Source organism: Castor canadensis, chromosome 6 (genome assembly GCF_047511655.1).
Source record: "Castor canadensis chromosome 6, mCasCan1.hap1v2, whole genome shotgun sequence".
NCBI lineage: Eukaryota > Metazoa > Chordata > Mammalia > Rodentia > Castoridae > Castor > Castor canadensis.
Window position 1 is genome coordinate 98,700,118 of NC_133391.1, and position 20,657 is coordinate 98,720,774.

The window sequence follows — 20,657 nt, forward strand, 5'->3', positions numbered from 1 at the left end:
CTCGCCAACACCTGTTGTTGGTGGTGTTGCTGATGATGGCTATTCTAACAGGGGTGAGGTGGAATCTTAGTGTGGTTTTAATTTGCATTTCCTTTATTGCTAGAGATGGTGAGCATTTTTTCATGTGTTTTCTGGCCATTTGAATTTCTTCTTTTGAGAAAGTTCTGTTTAGTTCACATGCCCATTTCTTTATTGGTTCATTAGTTTTGGGAGAATTTAGTTTTTTAAGTTCCCTGTATATTCTGGTTATCAGTCCTTTGTCTGATGTATAATTGGCAAATATTTTCTCCCACTCTGTGGGTGTTCTCTTCAGTTTAGAGACCATTTCTTTTGATGAACAGAAGCTTTTTAGTTTTATGAGGTCCCATTTATCTATGCTATCTCTTAGTTGCTGTGCTGCTGGGGTTTCATTGAGAAAGTTCTTACCTATACCTACTAACTCCAGAGTATTTCCTACTCTTTCTTGTATCAACTTAAGAGTTTGGGGTCTGATATTAAGATCCTTGATCCATTTTGAGTTAATCTTGGTATAGGGTGATATACATGGATCTAGTTTCAGTTTTTTGCAGACTGCTAACCAGTTTTCCCAGCAGTTTTTGTTGAAGAGGCTGCTATTTCTCCATCGTATATTTTTAGCTCCTTTGTCAAAGACAAGTTGGTTATAGTTGTGTGGCTTCATATCTGGGTCCTCTATTCTGTTCCACTGGTCTTCATGTCTGTTTTTGTGCCAGTACCATGCTGTTTTTATTGTTATTGCTTTGTAATATAGTTTGAAGTCAGGTATTGTGATACCTCCTGCATTGTTCTTTTGACTGAGTATTGCCTTGGCTATTCGTGGCCTCTTGTGTTTCCATATAAATTTAACAGTAGATTTTTCAATCTCTTTGATGAATGTCATTGGAATTTTGATGGGAATTGCATTAAACATGTAGATTACTTTGGGGAGTATCGACATTTTTACTATGTTGATTCTACCAATCCATGAGCATGGGAGATCTCTCCACTTTCTATAGTCTTCCTCAATCTCTTTCTTCAGAAGTGTATAGTTTTCCTTGTAGAGGTCTTTCACATCTTTTGTTAGGTTTACACCTAGGTATTTGATTTTTTTTGAGGCTATTGTAAATGGAATTGTTTTTATACATTCTTTTTCCATTTGCTCATTGTTAGTGTATAGAAATGCTAATGATTTTTCTATGTTGATTTTATATCCTGCTACTTTGCTATAGCTATTGATGATGTCTAGAAGCTTCTGAGTAGAGTTTTTTGGGTCTTTAAGGTATAGGATCATGTCATCTGCAAATAGGGATATTTTGACAGTTTCTTTACCTATTTGTATTCCTTTTATTCCTTCTTCTTGCCTAATTGCTCTGGCTAGGAATTCCAGTACTATGTTGAATAGGAGTGGAGATAGTGGGCATCCTTGTCTGGTTCCTGATTTTAGAGGGAATGGTTTTAATTTTTCTCCATTAAGTATAATGCTGGCTGTAGGTTTGTCATATATAGCTTTTATAATGTTGAGGAACTTTCCTTCTATTCCTAGTTTTCTTAGAGCTTTTATCATGAAATGATGTTGGATCTTATCAAAGGCTTTTTCTGCATCTATTGAGATGATCAAGTGGTTTTTGTCTTTGCTTCTGTTAATGTGGTTTATTACATTTATTGATTTTCGTATGTTGAACCACCCCTGCATCCCTGGGATGAAGCCTACCTGGTCGTGGTGAATAATCTTTTTGATGTGTTGCTGAATTCGATTTGCCATTATTTTGTTGAGGATTTTTGCATCAATGTTCATTAAGGAGATTGGCCTATAGTTCTCCTTTTTGGAGGTGTCTTTGCCTGGTTTGGGGATAAGTGCAATACTGGCTTCATAAAATGTGTTTGGCAGTTTTCCTTCCCTTTCTATTTCATGGAACAGTTTAAGGAGGGTTGGTATCAGTTCTTCTTTAAAGGTCTGATAGAATTCAGCAGAGAATCCATCAGGTCCTGGAGTTTTCTTTTTGGGGAGACTCTTGATTGCTGCTTCAATTTCATTTTGTGTTATAGATCTATTCAGGTGATTAATTTCCTCTTGGTTCAGTTTTGGATGATCATATGTATCTAGAAATCTGTCCATTTCTTTTAGATTTTCAAATTTATTTGAATATAGGTTCTCAAAGTAGTCTCTGATGATTTTCTGGACTTCCATGGTGTTTGTTGTTATCTCCCCTTTTGCATTCCTGATTCTACTAATTTGGGTTTTTTCTCTCCTCATTTTAGTCAGGTTTGCCAGGGGTCTATTGATCTTGTTTATTTTTTCAAAGAACCAACTTTTTGTTTCATTAATTCTTTGTATGGTTTTTTTGGTTTCTATTTCGTTGATTTCAGCTCTTATTTTTATTATTTCTCTCCTTCTATTTGTTTTGGGGTTTGCTTGTTCTTGTTTTTCTAGGAGTTTGAGATGTATCATTAGGTCATTGATTTGGGATCTTTCAATCTTTTTAATATATGCACTCATGGCTATAAACTTTCCTCTCAAGACTGCCTTAGCTGTGTCCCATAGGTTCCGGTAGGTTGTGTTTTCATTTTCATTGACTTCTAGGAACTTTTTAATTTCCTCTTTTATTGCATCGATGATCCATTCTTCATTAAGTAATGAGTTATTTAGTTTCCAGCTGTTTGCATGTTTTTTGTCTTTACTTTTGTTGTTGAGTTCTACTTTTACTGCATTGTGGTCAGATAGTATGCACGGTATTATTTCTATTTTCTTATATTTGCTGAGGCTTGCTTTGTGCCCTAGGATATGATCTATTTTGGAGAAGGTTCCATGGGCTGCTGAGAAGAATGTATATTGTGTAGAGGTTGGATGAAATGTTCTGTAGACATCTACTAGGTCCACTTGATCTATTGCATATTTTAGATCTTGGATTTCTTTATTGAGTTTTTGTTTGGATGACCTATCTATTGATGATAATGGGGTGTTAAAGTCTCCCACAACCACTGCGTTGGCATTTATATATGCTTTTACGTCTTTCAGGGTATGTTTGATGAAATTGGGTGCGTTGACATTGGGTGCATACAGATTGATGATTATTATTTCCTTTTGGTCTATTTCCCCTTTTATTAGTATGGAATGTCCTTCTTTATCTCGTTTGATCAATGTAGGTTTGAAGTCTACTTTGTCAGAGATAAGTATTGCTACTCCTGCTTGTTTTCGGGGGCCATTGGCTTGGTAAATCTTCTTCCAGCCTTTCACCCTAAGCATATGCTTATTTCTGTCGGTGAGATGAGTCTCCTGTAAGCAACAAATTGTTGGATCTTCTTTTTTAATCCATTTTGTCAAACGGTGTCTTTTGATGGGTGAATTAAGTCCATTAACATTAAGTGTTAGTACTGATAGGTATGTGGTGATTCCTGCCATTTAGTTATCTTAGTTGTTTGAAGGTTTGATTGTGTGTACCTAACTTGATGTTACTCTCTACTGTCTTGCTTTTTCTTATCCTGTGGTTTGGTGCTGCCTGCCTTTTCATGGTTAAGTTGCGTGTCACTTTCTGTGTGCAGGATCCCTTGCAGAATCTTTTGTAATGGTGGCTTTGTGGTCACATATTGTTTTAGTTTCTGCTTATCATGGAAGACTTTTATTGCTCCATCTATTTTGAATGATAGCTTTGCTGGGTAGAGTATCCTGGGGTTGAAGTTATTTTCATTCAGTGCCCGGAAGATCTCATCCCACGCTCTTCTTGCTTTTAATGTTTCTGTTGAGAAGTCTGCTGTGATTGTGATGGGTTTACCTTTGTATGTTACTTGTTTTTTTCTCTCTTGCAGCCTTCAATATTCTTTCCTTAGTTTCTGAACTTGTTGTTTTAATGATGATATGTCGTGGAGTAGTTCTATTTTGATCTGGTCTGTTTGGTGTCCTGGAGGCCTCTTGCATTTGTATGGGAATATCTTTCTCTAGATTTGGGAAATTTTCCGTTATTATTTTGTTGAATATATTACGCATTCCCTTCGCTTGCACCTCTTCTCCTTCTTCGATGCCCATGATTCTCAAGTTTGGTCTTTTGATGGAGTCAGTGAGTTCTTGCATTTTCTTTTCACAGGTCTTGAGTTGTTTAATTAATAGTTCTTTGGTTTTTCCTTTAATTACCATTTCATCTTCAAGTTCTGAGATTCTGTCTTCTGTTTGTTCTATTCTGCTGGATTGGCCTTCCGTTTTGTTTTGCAGTTCTGTTTCGTTCTTTTTTCTGAGGTTTTCCATATCCTGGCTGTTTTCTTCTTTATTGTTGTCTATTTTTGTCCTGAGTTCATTTATCCATTTATTCATTGTGTTCTCTCTTTCACTTTGGTGTTTATACAGTGCTTCTATGGTTTCCTTTATTTCTTCTTTTGCTTTTTCAAATTCTCTATTTTTATTGTCTTGGAATTTCTTGAGTGTCTCCTGTACATTTTGGTTGACTCTATCCAGTATCATCTCTATAAAATTCTCATTGAGTACTTGTAGTATGTCTTCTTTTAAATTATTCTTGTAGGCTTCATTGGGTCCTTTGGCATAGTTTATCTTCATTTTGTTGAAGTCTGGCTCTGAGTTTCTGTTCTCTTCATTCCCCTCTGGTTCCTGTACTAATTTTTTGCTGTGGGGAAACTGGTTTCCTTGTTTTTTCTGTCTTCCTGTCATTGTCCTTGGTGTTGTTACTGTCCCTGTACTGTGTGTAATTAAGTATTTTCTAGCTTGTAATAATAACAATGGTAATATTGAGAATGGAAGAGTGAGCTGAGATGGAAAGCAAGAAGTTAAAGAAAAGGGGAAAACAAATATACAGACAAGAGGGAGAAAGCAGAACAAGGTATCAGACAAGAGAGTTTCAAAGGTATAAACAGGGAGTGTTAGTGTACTAATCGACAGTAAGCTGAACAGACAATAGAGAGACAGAGAGAGGATTGAAAATCAAAGATAAAAAAATAAAAAATAAGTATATGAAAGTAATATCTATTTATAAAAATGAATTAAAATAAAATGGAAAATAGAAAATTAAAAAAAAAAAAAACAAAAAACAAAAAAACTTCCAAGTTTATATGCAATGCAATTTCAGTCTTAATAATTTGGATGTCCGTCTCAATCTCCAGTCCTGGAGTTGGTGCCTCAGATGTTGTTCTGTAGTTGTCTCATCAAAGGGGATGCATAAAGTAGAACAAAACTACACTCACACACACACAGAAGAAAAAAAAAAAAAAGCCCCACCAAGTGTCCCCAGTTCAAATGCAATACAGTTTCAGTAAGTTTTTCGGCTTGCAGGTGTAATTCGGTTGTTCTCTCATCAAAGGTAGGGAGAAAAAGAAAAAAAAGCGTCTGGAGGCAGTTCTGAGAGTGGTATCTGCAACTGTGGCTTGCCTGCCTGCTGCTCTCAGCCTGTAGCTGGCGGCGTTATTTATGCAGATCTCTGGGGTGAGCTTAGCACTCACCTGGTCCCACAGGCTTTGTTTGCTCAGAGTTCTCCTGTGCAGGGGAGGGGGGCCTCTGCTACAGGCTTTTCCCTTTCCAAGCACTGGGAAAGGCGACACTGCCCCGCGTTGTCAGGCCTGCGTGTTTATTTACAGTTCACGTGGGAAGTGGGTCTTCCCTCCTCTCACAAGCGTCCCTGCTCCTGGTTGCTGGCGCGCCCCGCTCCCGCCAGAGCCTCTCCGGCCTGCCCAGCTCGTTTCTTTACAGTCCTGGGAAGGCTTCCCTTCCCCCAATCTTCAGCGCTCAGGGCGCCCCACCCTCTTTCCAGAGTCTTAACTGTTCTTATTGCTTAGTACTCAGTTTCTCTTTTTTTCCCGGGTGGAGGTCGGTCTGTCCAGGGGGCTATGCTGCTCTGGCCCAGGCTTGTCTGTGGGGGAACCGCGGTACTGCGAAGCTCACCTGGTCCGCGTCTTCCCAAGCCGTATGGGCGCCGGCCACTGGTGGCCCCGGGGGCCTCCTCGGTTCTCCGTTTAACGTGAAGTGGAGATTCTCTGCGCCGGCTGGAGATGTGGAGGAGTCAAAGTTATGCCTTTTCTCGGTGATTATGCCTGCAAAGTGTGTCTCCAGCTTCTCTCCAAGATTTCACTATAGGAGGGTCGCTTTCTGCTTCCTACCTCTAGCCGCCATCTTGGAATTCAGCCCTATAAAAACTTTTTGATTAGAGTTACATATTTTTTCTTCCAAATAAATTTAGAAACACTTCATCAAATTTCCCCCATTTTGGTCCACTCCAAGTATTAGGATTTGCTTGAAATTGGATTAAACCTATACATTCAACAGAATAAAAACTTTTAACATTACTATTGTAATACAGAAACATGTTATGTCTATATTTTCACATATTTTGTACATTTCTTGGTAACGTTATATCTAAGTACTTTGTATACTGTTGTTGTGAAAAATACCACATTTTGAACTATAAAGATCTTATTGTCAATGGACTTTTATTGTACAACCAGCATGCTTTGACTCATTTATTTTTCCTTTTTTCCCCTATGGATGTCGGAGATGAAACTTGTACATGTTCTCTACCACTGAGATACACCCCCCGAGTCCTCCAGTTTATTTTGCTACATACAGAATAAATCATTTATAAGAGCACTTTGCTTCCAGACATAAAAGAACTTAGCTGGTGCTTGAGAAGAGAACACAGGGGTCATGCAAACCAACTTTGTAGTTATGGAGCAAACTGGAAAGACACTGGTTACTCATTTTATTCTGAAGTGTACAATGACATAGGTGAAGTTAATGCATTTTGATTAAATGGAGGGAGAAACATAAGAAATTGATGAATCCAAGTCTATTATGGTAAGTGAAGGGTAACTATTGAGATAATAGGGAATTGTAAGAGTAGCTAATTATTTTTTGTATTGCTATGGGGCTTTGTGTGTCTCATCTACCTCATTGTTTGACAATGTAGACAATTTCTCCCTTGGGAATTAAATTGAAAATGAAAGCTCTCAGTTACTGGTATACTAAAGATCCAGGTATAAAACTGGCCATAATCCCCTTGGTACCACATTGTCCTTGGAGGATGTACGCACACCTGCAATTCACTTGCCATTGGGTTTCTGGGTGGTAGAATGCCAGCCCTGGCCAAGTGTTCAGTGTAAAGTGCTTTAGACTCTTCTGAAATGAAAGTCAGTATGTAAATGTGCAACATGACATTATTATTCTAGCTTCCTGGCTGCTTTCAGCAAGCACTGACTGCCACATAAGGTCTCAAGTGTTCTGGCATACTACGCAAGTTTTCAAAAGAAGTTAAAGCAATGAAATTGGATCTACATTTCCATAGATATTCAAGCTGGCATGGAAGAATAGAGTCACGGAATCAGGGTTGGATGGTCTCCACCAAACAGCCTCAGCAGTGCCTGTGATGCCAGGCTACTAAGCAGAATTTTCAATCGTGAAAGGCCACCACTAGTTCTTCCTCTGGGTCTAAAATTACAATATTTGCATATTTCCCCTATGCTCACACCACAGCTCTGGGTGCTTGATGCTTAATCCCCACCCACCCATTCCCTGGAGCATCCAAGCTTTGCTTAAAAATTCAACATAAGTTTTAAAATGAAATAAGTACTAGAAGGGGGAAAATGCTTAGTTAGAACCTTGACTAATATCATATGCTACTGCACGTAAGTACTGTTTTTAAGAAGATCAGGCTTAGTGTGTATCTCATCTAGAAGTATCCACTTAATGGATTTCAGAAGTCCTTGTCATTTTTTGTTTTCATCACTCACTTATTCTCATTTGCACCCAGTATTTTCTGCTGTTGGAGCCATAACCATACTTAGGCCTGTGGGTAGTGAGGTCAAGAAACTGGGTTTGCTAAGTACAGTCATAGTGGGTCGTGGGTGAGTACCAACTCTAGGTTTGGTAATTCTGAGATCTTCCCTCTCACATGCAGCACCCTGAACTCCAATGATGTTTCTGTTCATTAGGGTAAGAGCAATGGGATTAAAGTCTTCCTTCATTGCAACCATCTTTAAAGCAGCACAGGTCCATGGTACTGGGGCTGGGTGTCCTTCCTCCTCATGACCCTTGTTATCCTGAAATTTTCAAGAGCTCCAAATACTCATTTATATATAACAGATAAAAACTTTTATTTAAATTTAAAAATGCAAGAGAGGGACAACCCACAGAATTCAAGCATTAAAGAATAATTTTTACTTACACAGAATTTCTTTTTCATTGTATTTTAGGACAGTGAAAAAAAGGGATTTATAAATAAAATCTATGCCATCCAGGAGGTATGTGTCAGTGTCCAGAACATCCTAGATGAAGTGGCTTCCTTTGGCGAAAGGATAAAGAAGTGAGTGATGCTGACATGTGAGACCTGGCCTTCTGTGGGACAGGGTGTCCATTTGTTTCTTGGAGGGTGAAATGTCACATTCTTTTTGGCAGGAGACACTCCTTCTGGGTGATTTATTGCTCAGTTTCATCATTATTTACTTTGTTTTGCCAGTCTTTGGTTTTATGAAAGTTCTGTCAATTTCCTTCCTGAAATTTAGAACATATTGGTTGGAAAGAAGTCGTACTTGTAGCTTTGAAGAAAAAATACTGTCCTGAATTTTAGCACATTTTTCACAGTGAAAGACTTTGTTCTTAAACAGAATATAAAATCACGATAGAAAAAAATAAAGCAAGTTAAATAAGGATTTCAGGTAATCAAGACACCTGAATTTTATTATTGGCCTAGTTATATTTTCATCAAATTTCTCTAAATTAAAAAAATCATAATTAAGAAAATAGATTCCCCTTTCCTTAAGTTTTTAAAATAAAGAAATACAGTTTTATTGAAATGTGGTATAAAATTAAGAACCATATTCTTATACTGTTTTCTATTTTAAGTAGATTTATTTATAAATATACTTTTTAAAAACATTTACTTAACAAAAACAATAGGTGGATTTCTAATAGTTGATTTTGAGTTAAAGATATATTAAGGCCCCAAACTAGTACAGTATGTAAAAATTGGCCTGTTGTAACAATTGTTAATTATCTATTCAAAAAAGGGTGCCATACATCTGGACAAGCCTATATTTTCTTAGTTTCATATATCTATTCATTGTTTATTATTCATAACCAAAAGTATTCTACAGATTTAGATCTCTGGACATACACACAATTTGAAATTAGTAAATTATTTAAACCAAAAATGTGAGTCATTCATCCAGTGCCTTCCCATTGCAAGGGATAATGCATTTTATTTTGTATAATTTTTTATTTAATGCATTTCCACATATGCATAGGTGCTGAGTTTCCACTTTCTGATATTATATTAGAAAAGCCTCCCTCTAACTCCCAAATGTGCCTCTAAGCAACATTCAGTCTCAGACTTCTAAAGACTCATTCCTACATTTTTTCTCTCTTCTCCTTCTTCTGTGTTATTTCTATCTCTAAGAATGTTCCCTTATCCCCCATACCTTATCCACCAAAACACAGTGTGAAGCTATAAATTTGGGGCATTTACCTAATGAGTATTGTCCTTTTTCTGGGTACACTGTGTACTGATACATGACAGAAATCTCTCATTTATTCCAAAAGACCCCAGGACGTCAGCTCTGAGATCAGGTTAGTGAAGGTCTGAAGAGGAAGGATATGGCAACTGAAGGGTATGACTGGATCCTGATGGTGGGTCAGTCTCAGGAAAACCTGGGCTATGAAGAACTTGTTCCATGCTAAGGTACTGGAATCTGGCATAAGATGCAGTGAGTCTTGCAGGACTCATCTCTTCTGCACAACAATAGTTTCAATACTAAAAGAGCAAAATTCCCTTGGGGTCACAAGGGATTAAAACCTTCTATCCAGAAAGCAGATCCAGAAGCAAAATTTAAGCACAAAATGAAAAGCCTGTATAAATATCACATCTTGTTACTAAATAATTATTCCAGAACTCTCTTGAATTACAACTCTTTTGGGGAGGATGAGCATATTCTAGATTTAGATTCCATAATGCAGAGTGTGGAAAGAGAAAAAGGCAAGTTCTTTCCCCTAATATTAGCTACACTCCTTCCCATAAGAGTAAGGAGACCTGGGTGCCAGTGGTTCATGCCTATAATCCTAGCTATTCAGGAGGCAGAGACCAAGAGGATCATGGTTCAAAGCCAGGCTCAGGCAAATAGTTCAGGAGACCCTATCTTGAAAAACCCTTCATAAAAAAGGGCTGGTGGAGTGGCTCAAGGTGTAGGACCTGAGTTCAAGCCCCAGTCCCACAAAACAAACAAACAAACAAACGAAAAATGAGTAAGGAGAAAGAACAGAGGGAGTCCTTCACTAGGGCTGTCAAGAAGGAAGGTTTTCTTAGTGAAGCACCAGTGCTTTCGCACGTGGAGCAGTGTGACGAATGAGTATGAAATGAGCACGGGAAAGCAAGCAGCCCCTCAGCCTTCTGCTCTCTCCACAAGCAGGCAGCAAGGGAAGCACGGTGTCCATCAAGGGGAAAAGACATGATCCTTGACTTGCTGATGTGCTTATACTAACCATAACAGAAAAAACAAAGACAGAAAAGCCACAGCTAGCTGGGTGTGGTGGCACATACCTGTAATCCCAGCACTTCGGAGGTGGAGGCAAAAAGATTGAGAGTTTGAGGACAGCCTGGACTACACAGTGAGATCCTGTCCCAACAAAGCCAGACCTGAAGGGTTACTGAAAACAAGAAAACAATTTTAGGAATCAGTTAACTTACAGAGAGACAGATGGGTGCTGGTCATTCACACCTATCATCATAGCTTCTAGGAAGGCTGAGATCTGAAAGATCATGGTTTGAGGCCAACCTGGGTAAAAAGTTTACAAGACCCCTTCTCAATGAAGAATCCCTGTCCAGACTGGCCCAGGCAAAAAGGGAGACCTCTCTTGCAAATAACCAGGCCAAAAAGGGCTGGAGGCATGGCTCATGTGGTAAATACCTGCCTAGCCTTCAGGCAAAGCCCTGAGTTCAAACAGCAGTACTACCAAAAAAAGAAAGAAAAGAGATGCAAAAAAGAAGCTGCATTTCACAAAGCCAAATTAATGTTATGCAGAGTTAACATGTAGGAAGGAAATTTCATTTCTTAGCAATCATCCTTATTGGATCAAAACTGCTCTGAACAAAACCCTACTCCCTAACATACATTAGTAGGAAACTGAAGATAAACACTAACTTTCATCTACATCATGGAAATTTCCTGCTTTCCTGAAGTGTCTTTGAAGCCCTTCCCCTTGCCTTAGACTACATGCCATTCTCTAGACTGCTGGAGTTGATTAGCTGGAGTTGATTAGCTCTAATAGCATCTTTTTCTTTTTCTGGGGGGTGGTGGTGGTAATGGGGATTGAACCTAGGGCCTTAAGCACTGTAACATCTGAGATATCCCCCCAAGCCCCCTTTTATTTATTTTTGAGATAGGGTCTCCCTAACATTGTGTAGATTGGCCTCGAACTTGCGATCCTCCTGCCCTCACCTACTGAGTAGCTGGGATTACGGGCACACACCCCACATCTGGCTATAACAACATCTTGAGTCACATAACATGCTATCATCACAACCAGTCTTCCTTGATACAATAAAAGTTATCCTTAGTTGGGGATGTAGTTTAGTGGTAGAGTACTTGCCTATCATGCTCAAGGTCCTGGATTCTATCCCCAGCACTACAAAACCCAAAACCCAAAAAGCTATCCTCATAAAGAAGAAAACCAAGGGTTAGAGAGATTGACTCATTGAATATCATGAAACAGAATTTAGGCTTTGAACCTATGTTTAAAACCTGCTAGCTTCTTGGCACTTTTCATCCAATTGTCATGCTAATGAATCAGTCCACATGGCATGTTAGTTCTTTGGTGATTGAAAATTTCAAAGAATGCAATGATATGCCTGCAAATAGTGATTTACATAAGTAAATCACTAACACTAGAAGCTCCCAACAATATTTGTTTGCTATGTAATTATCAGACTCACCACAGAACTTCTACATAAAAAGCCTTAACATGATTCCAATCTTTACACCTTCCATTTCCCTGATTTTCATCATCTTTTTTTGCCTTCATTTCCTTTCTGTTCCACTGATTCCTTTCCCTTTCCTTACTAATATCTTTTTGTAACTTCCTCCATTTCTGTTCCTTGATCCTGGTTCAGTTCTTGTTACCAAGTTACTGTCAATACTGTTTTACAGCCTTTTTTGACCCAGCCCTTCACAATGTCACTCACCAACAGCCCAGTAGCACTGTATACCCATCAGCTCTGCCCTGCTACAACCCACATTTTTGTAGTTTGTACTTCCTTTTTAAGTTTATATCATGCAAACCCACTATATAATGCTCTCCTGTGTCAGAAGTACTATAGGGAAACAGTAGGCAATGCTGACTTCATTTCTTAATTGCCTACATATTTCTGGGAAAGAAGGGCAATGATAGCAGGCAAAGTTTTACAAGACTTTGTCCTCCTTTCCTGGTTTCCAGTGCCATGTGAAACGGCACAGTAGAAAGTGAGTATTCCTTAAGGAATTCTAAAATTCAGAGGGTTTATACAGTGCTATAAGATTTGCATCTCTAGACAACTACTAGAAACATTTTAATCACAGTGAGGAATACTGATAGTTGGTAGAAGAATGAATGGTAGACCTTTAAGGCATCTCATTATATAAAATTTTGGAGAAAACAAGGCTGGGTACTAGTTTTTGCAGTACAAAAGAAATTTTTTTTTTCTTTTTTCCATGTGGGAGGCAACCAGTAGTGCAATCTGATAAACCTTTTACCTGGGTTCTGTGTTTACAAACCTGAACAGATTATGACAAAACTATGTCCTCTGATAGTCTACAATAATTGGCTTCTACTCCAGAGAGAAATACAAATTAACTAGGTCCCAAGTTAGTCAAAATCACCTTTATTTTAATCTTTGTTTGAAAAAGGTGTGAAGTGCTCAGATAACTGATGTATTAATTTTTCATTCAGTACTTTCAACTGGACTGTCCCATTCTTAAGCTGGCTGGCCATTGTAGCCCTCTGTGTGTTCACAGTCATCTTGTACTTCATCCCACTGAGATACATTGTCCTTGTCTGGGGTAAGTAAAGTTTTTTCTTCCTTTCTTTCTTTTTTTATAACTGTTTTAGCTTCTAAGAACAAACTGTTTTTAAGGGATGAGTTATACTGTCAGTAGTTCCCTATATTTATGGTTATGTAGCTATTCCATGATGAAAAGAGACAGGTCAGTTAAAAATCACAACAGTATAAAGATTTAGGTCTACCTGCAAAATGCATTTTTCTTATCTGGCACCACAGACTCCATCATACTATAAACATGCAGTTGTGCAGATTCTTCATATATCAAAGTGTAGCTTTTGTCTAGATATCGCTCTGATTTATTTTCACCACTTATACACAAACAGAGGCATTTCGATCCATATGGTGTGTTTGGGACAATATGCTTTTGTGTGGTGTTACTTTATCTTGTGGAAGTCTATGTAAACATGGTACTATACATGACTGCCTATTTAAGAGGTCACCTTTAGATTCAGAAAAAGGGTCGTTGGCATTTACAGGCTCCTTAGGAACAAAAAAACTGCTGAATAAAACTGCTTCTACAAAAACCTACTTTAAAGATGATTTTCTTTTTTTGATCCTAATTTATAATGCAATTTTGCTGCATGCTAGCAATTCCTATGTATCTAGACTCTATTTAAGAGGTAGAGAGGGTTGCAGTGTTCTTCATAGCTGTTTCTTTGTTTTTTACCTTTTCTCTTTTGGAAAAATTCTTGAATTAAAAAACCCAATTTTCAGCCTTTAAGATCTACTAACAAATAAAACTACATTTGTACACACACACACACACACACACACACACACACACACACAACTTGGGTAGACGGATTTTTGTATTTGTCCCTTGCCTGAATGCACGTAAAGCTAAGATTGCTAAACCTATAAAAAATGCAAAGAACAAAAATGGTCTGAACTTCAGAAAACATGTGCTTACACTGAAAGCAAAGAGATCAAAGGGAGATTTTTATTCTTTAAAAGACTTTTAAAGAAATATACTGAAATAAAGTGAGTTGAGGTCTGACATCTCCTAGCCTCTACTTTTAAAATTTCTATTTCCCTATTTTTTTTGGCCCATATTGTCACCTTGGGCAGACCCTCTTATCAGTTATGATCACTATCATTACCTTCATATCCTGGATTGGAATTGGGAAGTGGTGATTATTTTTTCCTTTCCTAATTTCTATAATTCATAGAAATTCAATTAAGACAGCAATTCCACTATACAAGAGACATTTTCACCATATTCTTGTTTCCTATTTTACATCCAAGCCCTTAACTTTTGTTCTTTTCTTTGATATTTAAAGCAGATGCTGTTTTACTGAAGGAATTAGGGTAGAGTATCACCTAACCTCACCTATGGCTGGACTCACCAAGCCATCTCTTGTTGCCATAGGTAGCAAAGACTCCCCTCCCCCAACTTATTTCCCCAGGTTCTCAGAAACTGGAGCCCATGGTAGACATCTGGCTATATAACCTGTGGTGGCCTCCCTGGCTAGCTGTTTTAAAAGTAATTTTAGAGAATGTGTTTTAGCCTCTTGTTTCATCTGATGAAATAAAACAAAAACTGTATTACTTTAGTGGTAGGTGATTGCTGAAATATTACTCAGAAAGCTAAGACATAGGTCTTACATGGGAGACAGAGATCAAAATCAAGATTCCAGAAGTCCATTGTGCATGAACTCCATGAAGAGCTAAGATGCTCTTGCTTATGCCTCAGTTTTTAAGCATGTACAGGTGTTTATTTTTTCAAAAAACTGGTGGCAGTCCCTCTTTCATTTCAGGTTTGAAAAACACGAAGGTCATGTGCCTTTTAAACATTTATAGCTTGCTTAATAATAGCCACATCTCCTCCCTCAACACATGTCTTCTGAGAAGGGGGAAACCAGTAAATTAGATTTCTTGCCTGAACAATCTCAAATCAAAAATGTAGGAAGACAAAATGTATCATAGCTGACACAGGAAAGCTAGTATTCTAAGAACTGTAACACTGAGGGTGAAAAAACAAGATATGCTCATTCCTTTTAGGGTCCCCTCTCTCCCTGCCCCACCCTGGATTTTGTTTCTCTAATATCCTAAACAAAATAAAAACAAAGCAGCAACCGAGTTGGGAAGGGGGGAGAATGAAAAAAATGGAAGGAGAGAAGGTTAGGGGTAGGGGAAGGAAAGTGAAACTTAGGTGTATTGGTTCAGTCAATGAAGAGTTGGCATACAGGCCAGATCTTCATATCACTGTAACACTTTTGCCAGAAATGTGTTTTGTATAATTCCAAACTCTGGAGATCTCAATAACATTTGACATATCACTTTTTTCAGGCATCAATAAATTTACAAAAAAGCTTCGGAGTCCATATGCAATTGATAACAATGAACTACTTGACTTCCTTTCCAGAGTTCCTTCGGATGTACAAGTGGTATGTAGGTTTTATTATTGTTATTACTTTTGATGTAGTGTGGCATTGGGTTTTAATTTTTATATCCTTTTAATGTCAAAGATATAAGAAGATCTAGGAAAAGTTAAGAAAGCCCATAGCAGAGTTTACCATTCAGGAATTTAGGCCACTTGGAGTGTTATCCAAGAAAAACTTACAAAGAAAAATGGGAAATGGGAGAATGAGAATAAGCTACGTAAAGTACCTATTGTGATTCTATTGGTCTATTTCTCTGGAAAACTGACTAAATAATAGAGATAGAAACAAAACAAAATAAACTAACAGCAACAAAAAACCCTTAAAATCATACCAGGGCTGTAAGGAAGAATCCTGCTTCAAGTAATGTTAGATAGAGTTTGTGAAAGAATGCCCTCATGACCTGAGGAGGAAAGCAGGAATATTGGATGATGAAAGTAAAATGTACTAGTGGACGGTTAAAACTTTTGTTTTCACAAACACTTAACCTGTGCATGTTGCACAAATTAAATGAATTTTAAAGATGCTAATTTTAGAAATCAGTGAGGGGAGGAGGTTGCTAACAACTCTTTGAATACTAGGGCACATCTTAAAAGTCATTTGAGATTAAAGCCTATTAGTCATTAACAAATTATTTTCAAGGATTTTTAATCAAAATCTTAAAAGTGGATTGTGGCAACACCATTTTCCTTTGTGTTTTCATTTGATACACATATTCGATATTCCAATAAATTTGAACTATTACTGATTGAGATGCTTTTGCTTTTAATGTAATGTGTTATGGTCAGTGAAAACCCTAGTCCTTTACCAAAGGTCACATCAAGACTCCCTGAGATTCCTGGCAGGATTTCCCTTCTGACTCTTGCTCTATCATTCTATTGCTTTCTGCACCTCAGCTGGAGATCTCAATCAGCCTCTAGAGTGAGCACTCGCCCCGCCCCTCACAAGCAGTCACATTCCTTTGCTTTTCCTTCGCCAGAAAGTGGCCACCTGACCAGTGTTTCTCTGAACTCTGTTTAAACAGGTGCAATACCACGAACTGAAACCAGATCCTTCTCATAGCCCATACAAAAGGAAGAAAAACAATCCTGGCTAACCAGCTCCCAGCACTGAGGAGACCAGCATCTGTTTGGGAAGATAAAAGAAAAAGCCTTCAGCCTTGGCAGCATTTCCTTTCTTTCTGCTTTTTATTTATTTATTTTGCCTTTTTATCATATTGAGAGAATTTGTAAATAGTGTACAAAAGCCATATGTCTTTGAAAATGTACTTCCATTGTACAGACTCAACTTGATAAAGGTATAGCTACTGCTGTTTGAAAGCCTTGTTAGCTATGGATAATAATATAACACAGAAAGAATAAATGTAAGACTGATAACACAGGAAGATACACATTTCTTTAATTATAAGTGAAATATTAGATTAAGTGCTCAACTGCACTCTGATTAAACCTTCATAAAATGTAAATGCAATTTGATTTTAAAGTTTTTTTTTAAATGTGACTTTTTTATCTGAAAAGTAATCCATTACAGTTTTCTATGTTTTATATATTTTAAAAGGTGGAAATCCCAAAGCCTGAATAATGGAAAAGATACATTTCAATTTAACATAGATCCTGACTTTCACCTGTGCAAATTCTTAGGTGTGACTAGACTGATTTTAAGCTAATGAGTGCAGGTACATTCATCCCCTCAAGAGAATTTGAAATCCTGCAAAGAAAACTTACAAGCCTTCTATCATTCCATCTAAAACCTTAAAAAAAAAATCTCTCCAGGACTACATATCGTAAATACTGCCAGGTTTATAAATGTTTGCCTATTTGAATTTTTATACCACTACTTTAATTTATATGGAGTTAGCAAACCAATTCAGTTGTCAAAAATACTAGCCAACTAAATCCATACTGCTTTGGTGTCAAATTATATCTCTGTGCATCTAAAAATATTTAATACTCAAGTGTTCTCAAAGAAAAAAAAGTATCTGCTATCTTATTAGGTTACTGAAATGCTTTAATGCATCTATTTTTTTATTAGTGAGTTTTAATGTAGAAGAGAATGCAATGTGCTAAGTGATATGCCCATGTTTCATTACATTCATTTATGAAAAAAAATCACTCTTGATAATATGAATGCATGAAAACCTATTTTGTAAAATAAACTGCTTACGGGTGGGTACCTTTAAAAATGTTTCACTACTTACCACAGAATCTATACTTTTAAAATTGCATTCCCAAGACTTCCCATAGCCTTTATACCTAACTCCCTGGTATATCAAGGGATCATACCTCTGGAGACAAAAATAATTTGGTTGGTGAGACTGTCTTAATTCACTGACTTGCTAGGGACTTAAATAAGGTTGAAACTGCTGCAATGTTTTGCACTACTTTATTAATAACAGACTGGGATGGGGTGAAGATGTGGGTTATGCTGGAGTATGCAAAAAAAGCAGAAAGAAATATATATTTCACCCTAAAAATTCTTTAAAAAGATCTCATCAAAGCTGATTTTTAAAGTATTTTTATTTTAGAGATATGTTAAATACTATTTCTTATAATAGAACTATTTTGATCTGTTTATACACTATGCCTGAAAGAATAATTAAATTCCCTTTCTACAGAAAGGCTTTGACCTCAATATGCTCTATTTAGTGCATCATGTTTAAAGTGACACGCTTACATCTGCATACCATCACTGTTTGTTGCAAAAACATACTACTTCATGAAGTTACTATAGTAAGATTATTGATGTTTTGAGTAACTTTTGATTATACTTTGTGTGAAACTTATGTTCTGTACTAACAATGTCTACCCAGCTGTCTATAAACCTGATAGTGTACAACCTCAGATGTATTTAGTGGACAGTAACCATTAACAGATGACTAATTTCTGTTTGTTTCATTGTATCAAATTTCATGTTTAGTTCAATGGTAATGTTGATTACATGTTCACTGCATTAAATACAAAAGAAAATAATCTTTTCTATGTATAACTAGTATTTTTTGTTCCAACTTGGGCAGCTGAGAGATGAGTGATAGGGGACACATTCTTCAAATGATATTTCACTTGGAAAAATATATATATATACTTGGTTTGAACAAACAAAGCTTTTTCTGAAATCTTGATGATGGTATAAAATTCAATACCTTTGGAGCAGTAGGCATCCAATGAAGCTGAGAGAGTAGAAAGAACTAGCTTGAGGCATGAAAATGATACTTAGGCAAATCTAAGATTAGAAAACTACTCCATTCACAGGCTGAAACAGACTATATCCTGAATAATTTTACCTTTCTTTTCTCATGTAGGTGCACTTTTGTCTTAAGAGTTGCCTAATTTGTTTTCAGAAATTTTTGACACAAATATTTCAAGATATCTTAAGAGACTGGATATTACTTTAACACCTATATTTGGACAGATAAATAGAGTAGCTATTGTGAACTGCTAAACACTTTCCTCAGTATCTTTTAGTGAGTAAATTCACTTTGAAAGTCATCATATATTCTAAATTATTATAGCCATTAATTGTGATAATTCAAAAGACACAGACACATGTTCAAGTTTTAACTTTTTTCTCCACCCGTAAGAAGAGCATAGTACTACTGGTTCATTGTGGTGCTGTTCCAGATTCAAATGAACAGGTTATGGGAATTCCAAATTACTTTTGAGCCTATCACTAGGATAACATGAGTTAGGAAATTCTTTAAATGACTTTGCTTTGTGATATATTTATTGAGTATCGGTTGTATAACCCTGAAGCTGAAACCTGAAAAAAAAGCCAAACCTGAAGCTGAAGTATACTAAAAGCCAAATTTAACTGATGTTTCTGAAAGTAACTTTTATAGGATTTTTAGTCCACATTTAAAATGAAGAAAAGTCCAGTAGTAAGCTTTTTATCCAGAGAGTACAGAAGCTTTTTTAAAAAATACACTTTGCTCTTAATATCCAAAATCTACATGTAAAAAATAGCCTACTTTTGTAGTAGCAAGTCTTATTCAAAGGCTATTATTTCAGTTTATAAAATTGTTAAACAAGCCCAAGTGTTTATAATGCTTTTGAGTTTTATACTCATTTAACATTAGAAACAAAAAAAGTTTAAGGCAGCTGATGCTTTAGAAATACAAGAGAGCCACCATTATACTCCCTGAAAAAGCCTCAGGTGTTATTAAATCAGTACATGTTTAAATTTTGGGGCTTTAAACGTTTAACAGTGAGTGAGTGACTGAGCGTGCATGCATGTGTGCGTGCGTGTGTGTGTGTACAGAAGCCTATTCACTGGTTTGATTAGAGAATCTACAGTCAACTTTTTCTAACTCCTCAGTCAAGTATGGATTAAAAATCACATAAAAAATAATGAATACTTACAATATTGTCCTTCATTTATAATTCTTTCCTGGGATAGTTGTTACAACAAATGAAAGAAAAAAACATAAAGCATCCTCCTTTCCTTTTGGTGAAAATATTATTCTTGTATCAAAGTTTTGACACTCATGCTTGGTAGTTTGTATAGTGGCAGTCACATAAGACATTCCAGATGAACCTCTGAGGTTTAAGAGATGTCTCTTAATATGTAAGAACTATGCAAACAAAAACCATTAACTGGTCCAAGTATTTACATAATGTAGAAATAAACACTGTAATGCAACATCTGCTGGAACTTAATGATTCTATTTGTGCTTTTTTAAGGGGATCTAGGTTAAGAAGCAAAGAAAAGAAAATCTATAGAAACTAAATATTGGTCCCACCTCTCTTTCACATTCTAAGATAAAATAAACAAAAAATAAAGCAAAACAAAAATCCCAGAAGAATTGTATTGTATGCAAGAACACTAGTTTTGTAAAGAGTTAAAAATTTTATGATGGTTCTGTATGTTTATACCTAGACGAGTAACAAGATGGCACTGCTGTTCTGCTCCGGTTTGAATAGGGTTATTGTCTTAGGTAGAGGTTTTCTTTGTGTAATTTAGGTGAATAGTACTGTCAAAGTTTTTCAGTATGTACCAAAATTAAAATTGCAGGCTTCCCCGGTACATTCCTCAGTGTTCCTTCAAAAGAGAAAAAGAGTGACCACCCTGAGGTAATGAGTGAACCTAACAACCAGCTCATTTTCTGAGGACTGCATTCGCAGAGATTCTGAGACTAGGCGGAGGAGTGCTCAGCCTACTAGTGAGGAAAAATAATATAGGCTCAAGCTTACTTTTCAGTCAATGACAAGCTTCAAAATAGCTTGAATCAAGTTGAGGACTTTTACTTTGCTAGGGTGCAATGGTGACA

At 36.8% G+C, this 20,657-nt stretch overlaps 1 protein-coding gene across 6 annotated transcripts in view; it reads left to right on the plus strand.

Annotated features, from left to right (window-relative positions):
- Positions 1–18,368, plus strand: part of Mctp1 (multiple C2 and transmembrane domain containing 1) — a 569,946-nt gene extending 551,578 nt beyond the window's left edge. For all 6 annotated transcript variants that reach the window (XM_074077064.1, XM_074077065.1, XM_074077066.1 and 3 more), the window contains 4 exons: positions 8,179–8,288; positions 12,902–13,011; positions 15,303–15,400; positions 16,419–18,368. In XM_074077064.1, coding sequence (XP_073933165.1) covers positions 8,179–8,288; positions 12,902–13,011; positions 15,303–15,400; positions 16,419–16,490 — 390 coding nt within the window. In that variant the 3' untranslated portion in view covers positions 16,491–18,368. The remainder of the gene's footprint in view (positions 1–8,178; positions 8,289–12,901; positions 13,012–15,302; positions 15,401–16,418) is intronic.
- The last annotated feature ends 2,289 nt before the right edge of the window (positions 18,369–20,657 follow it).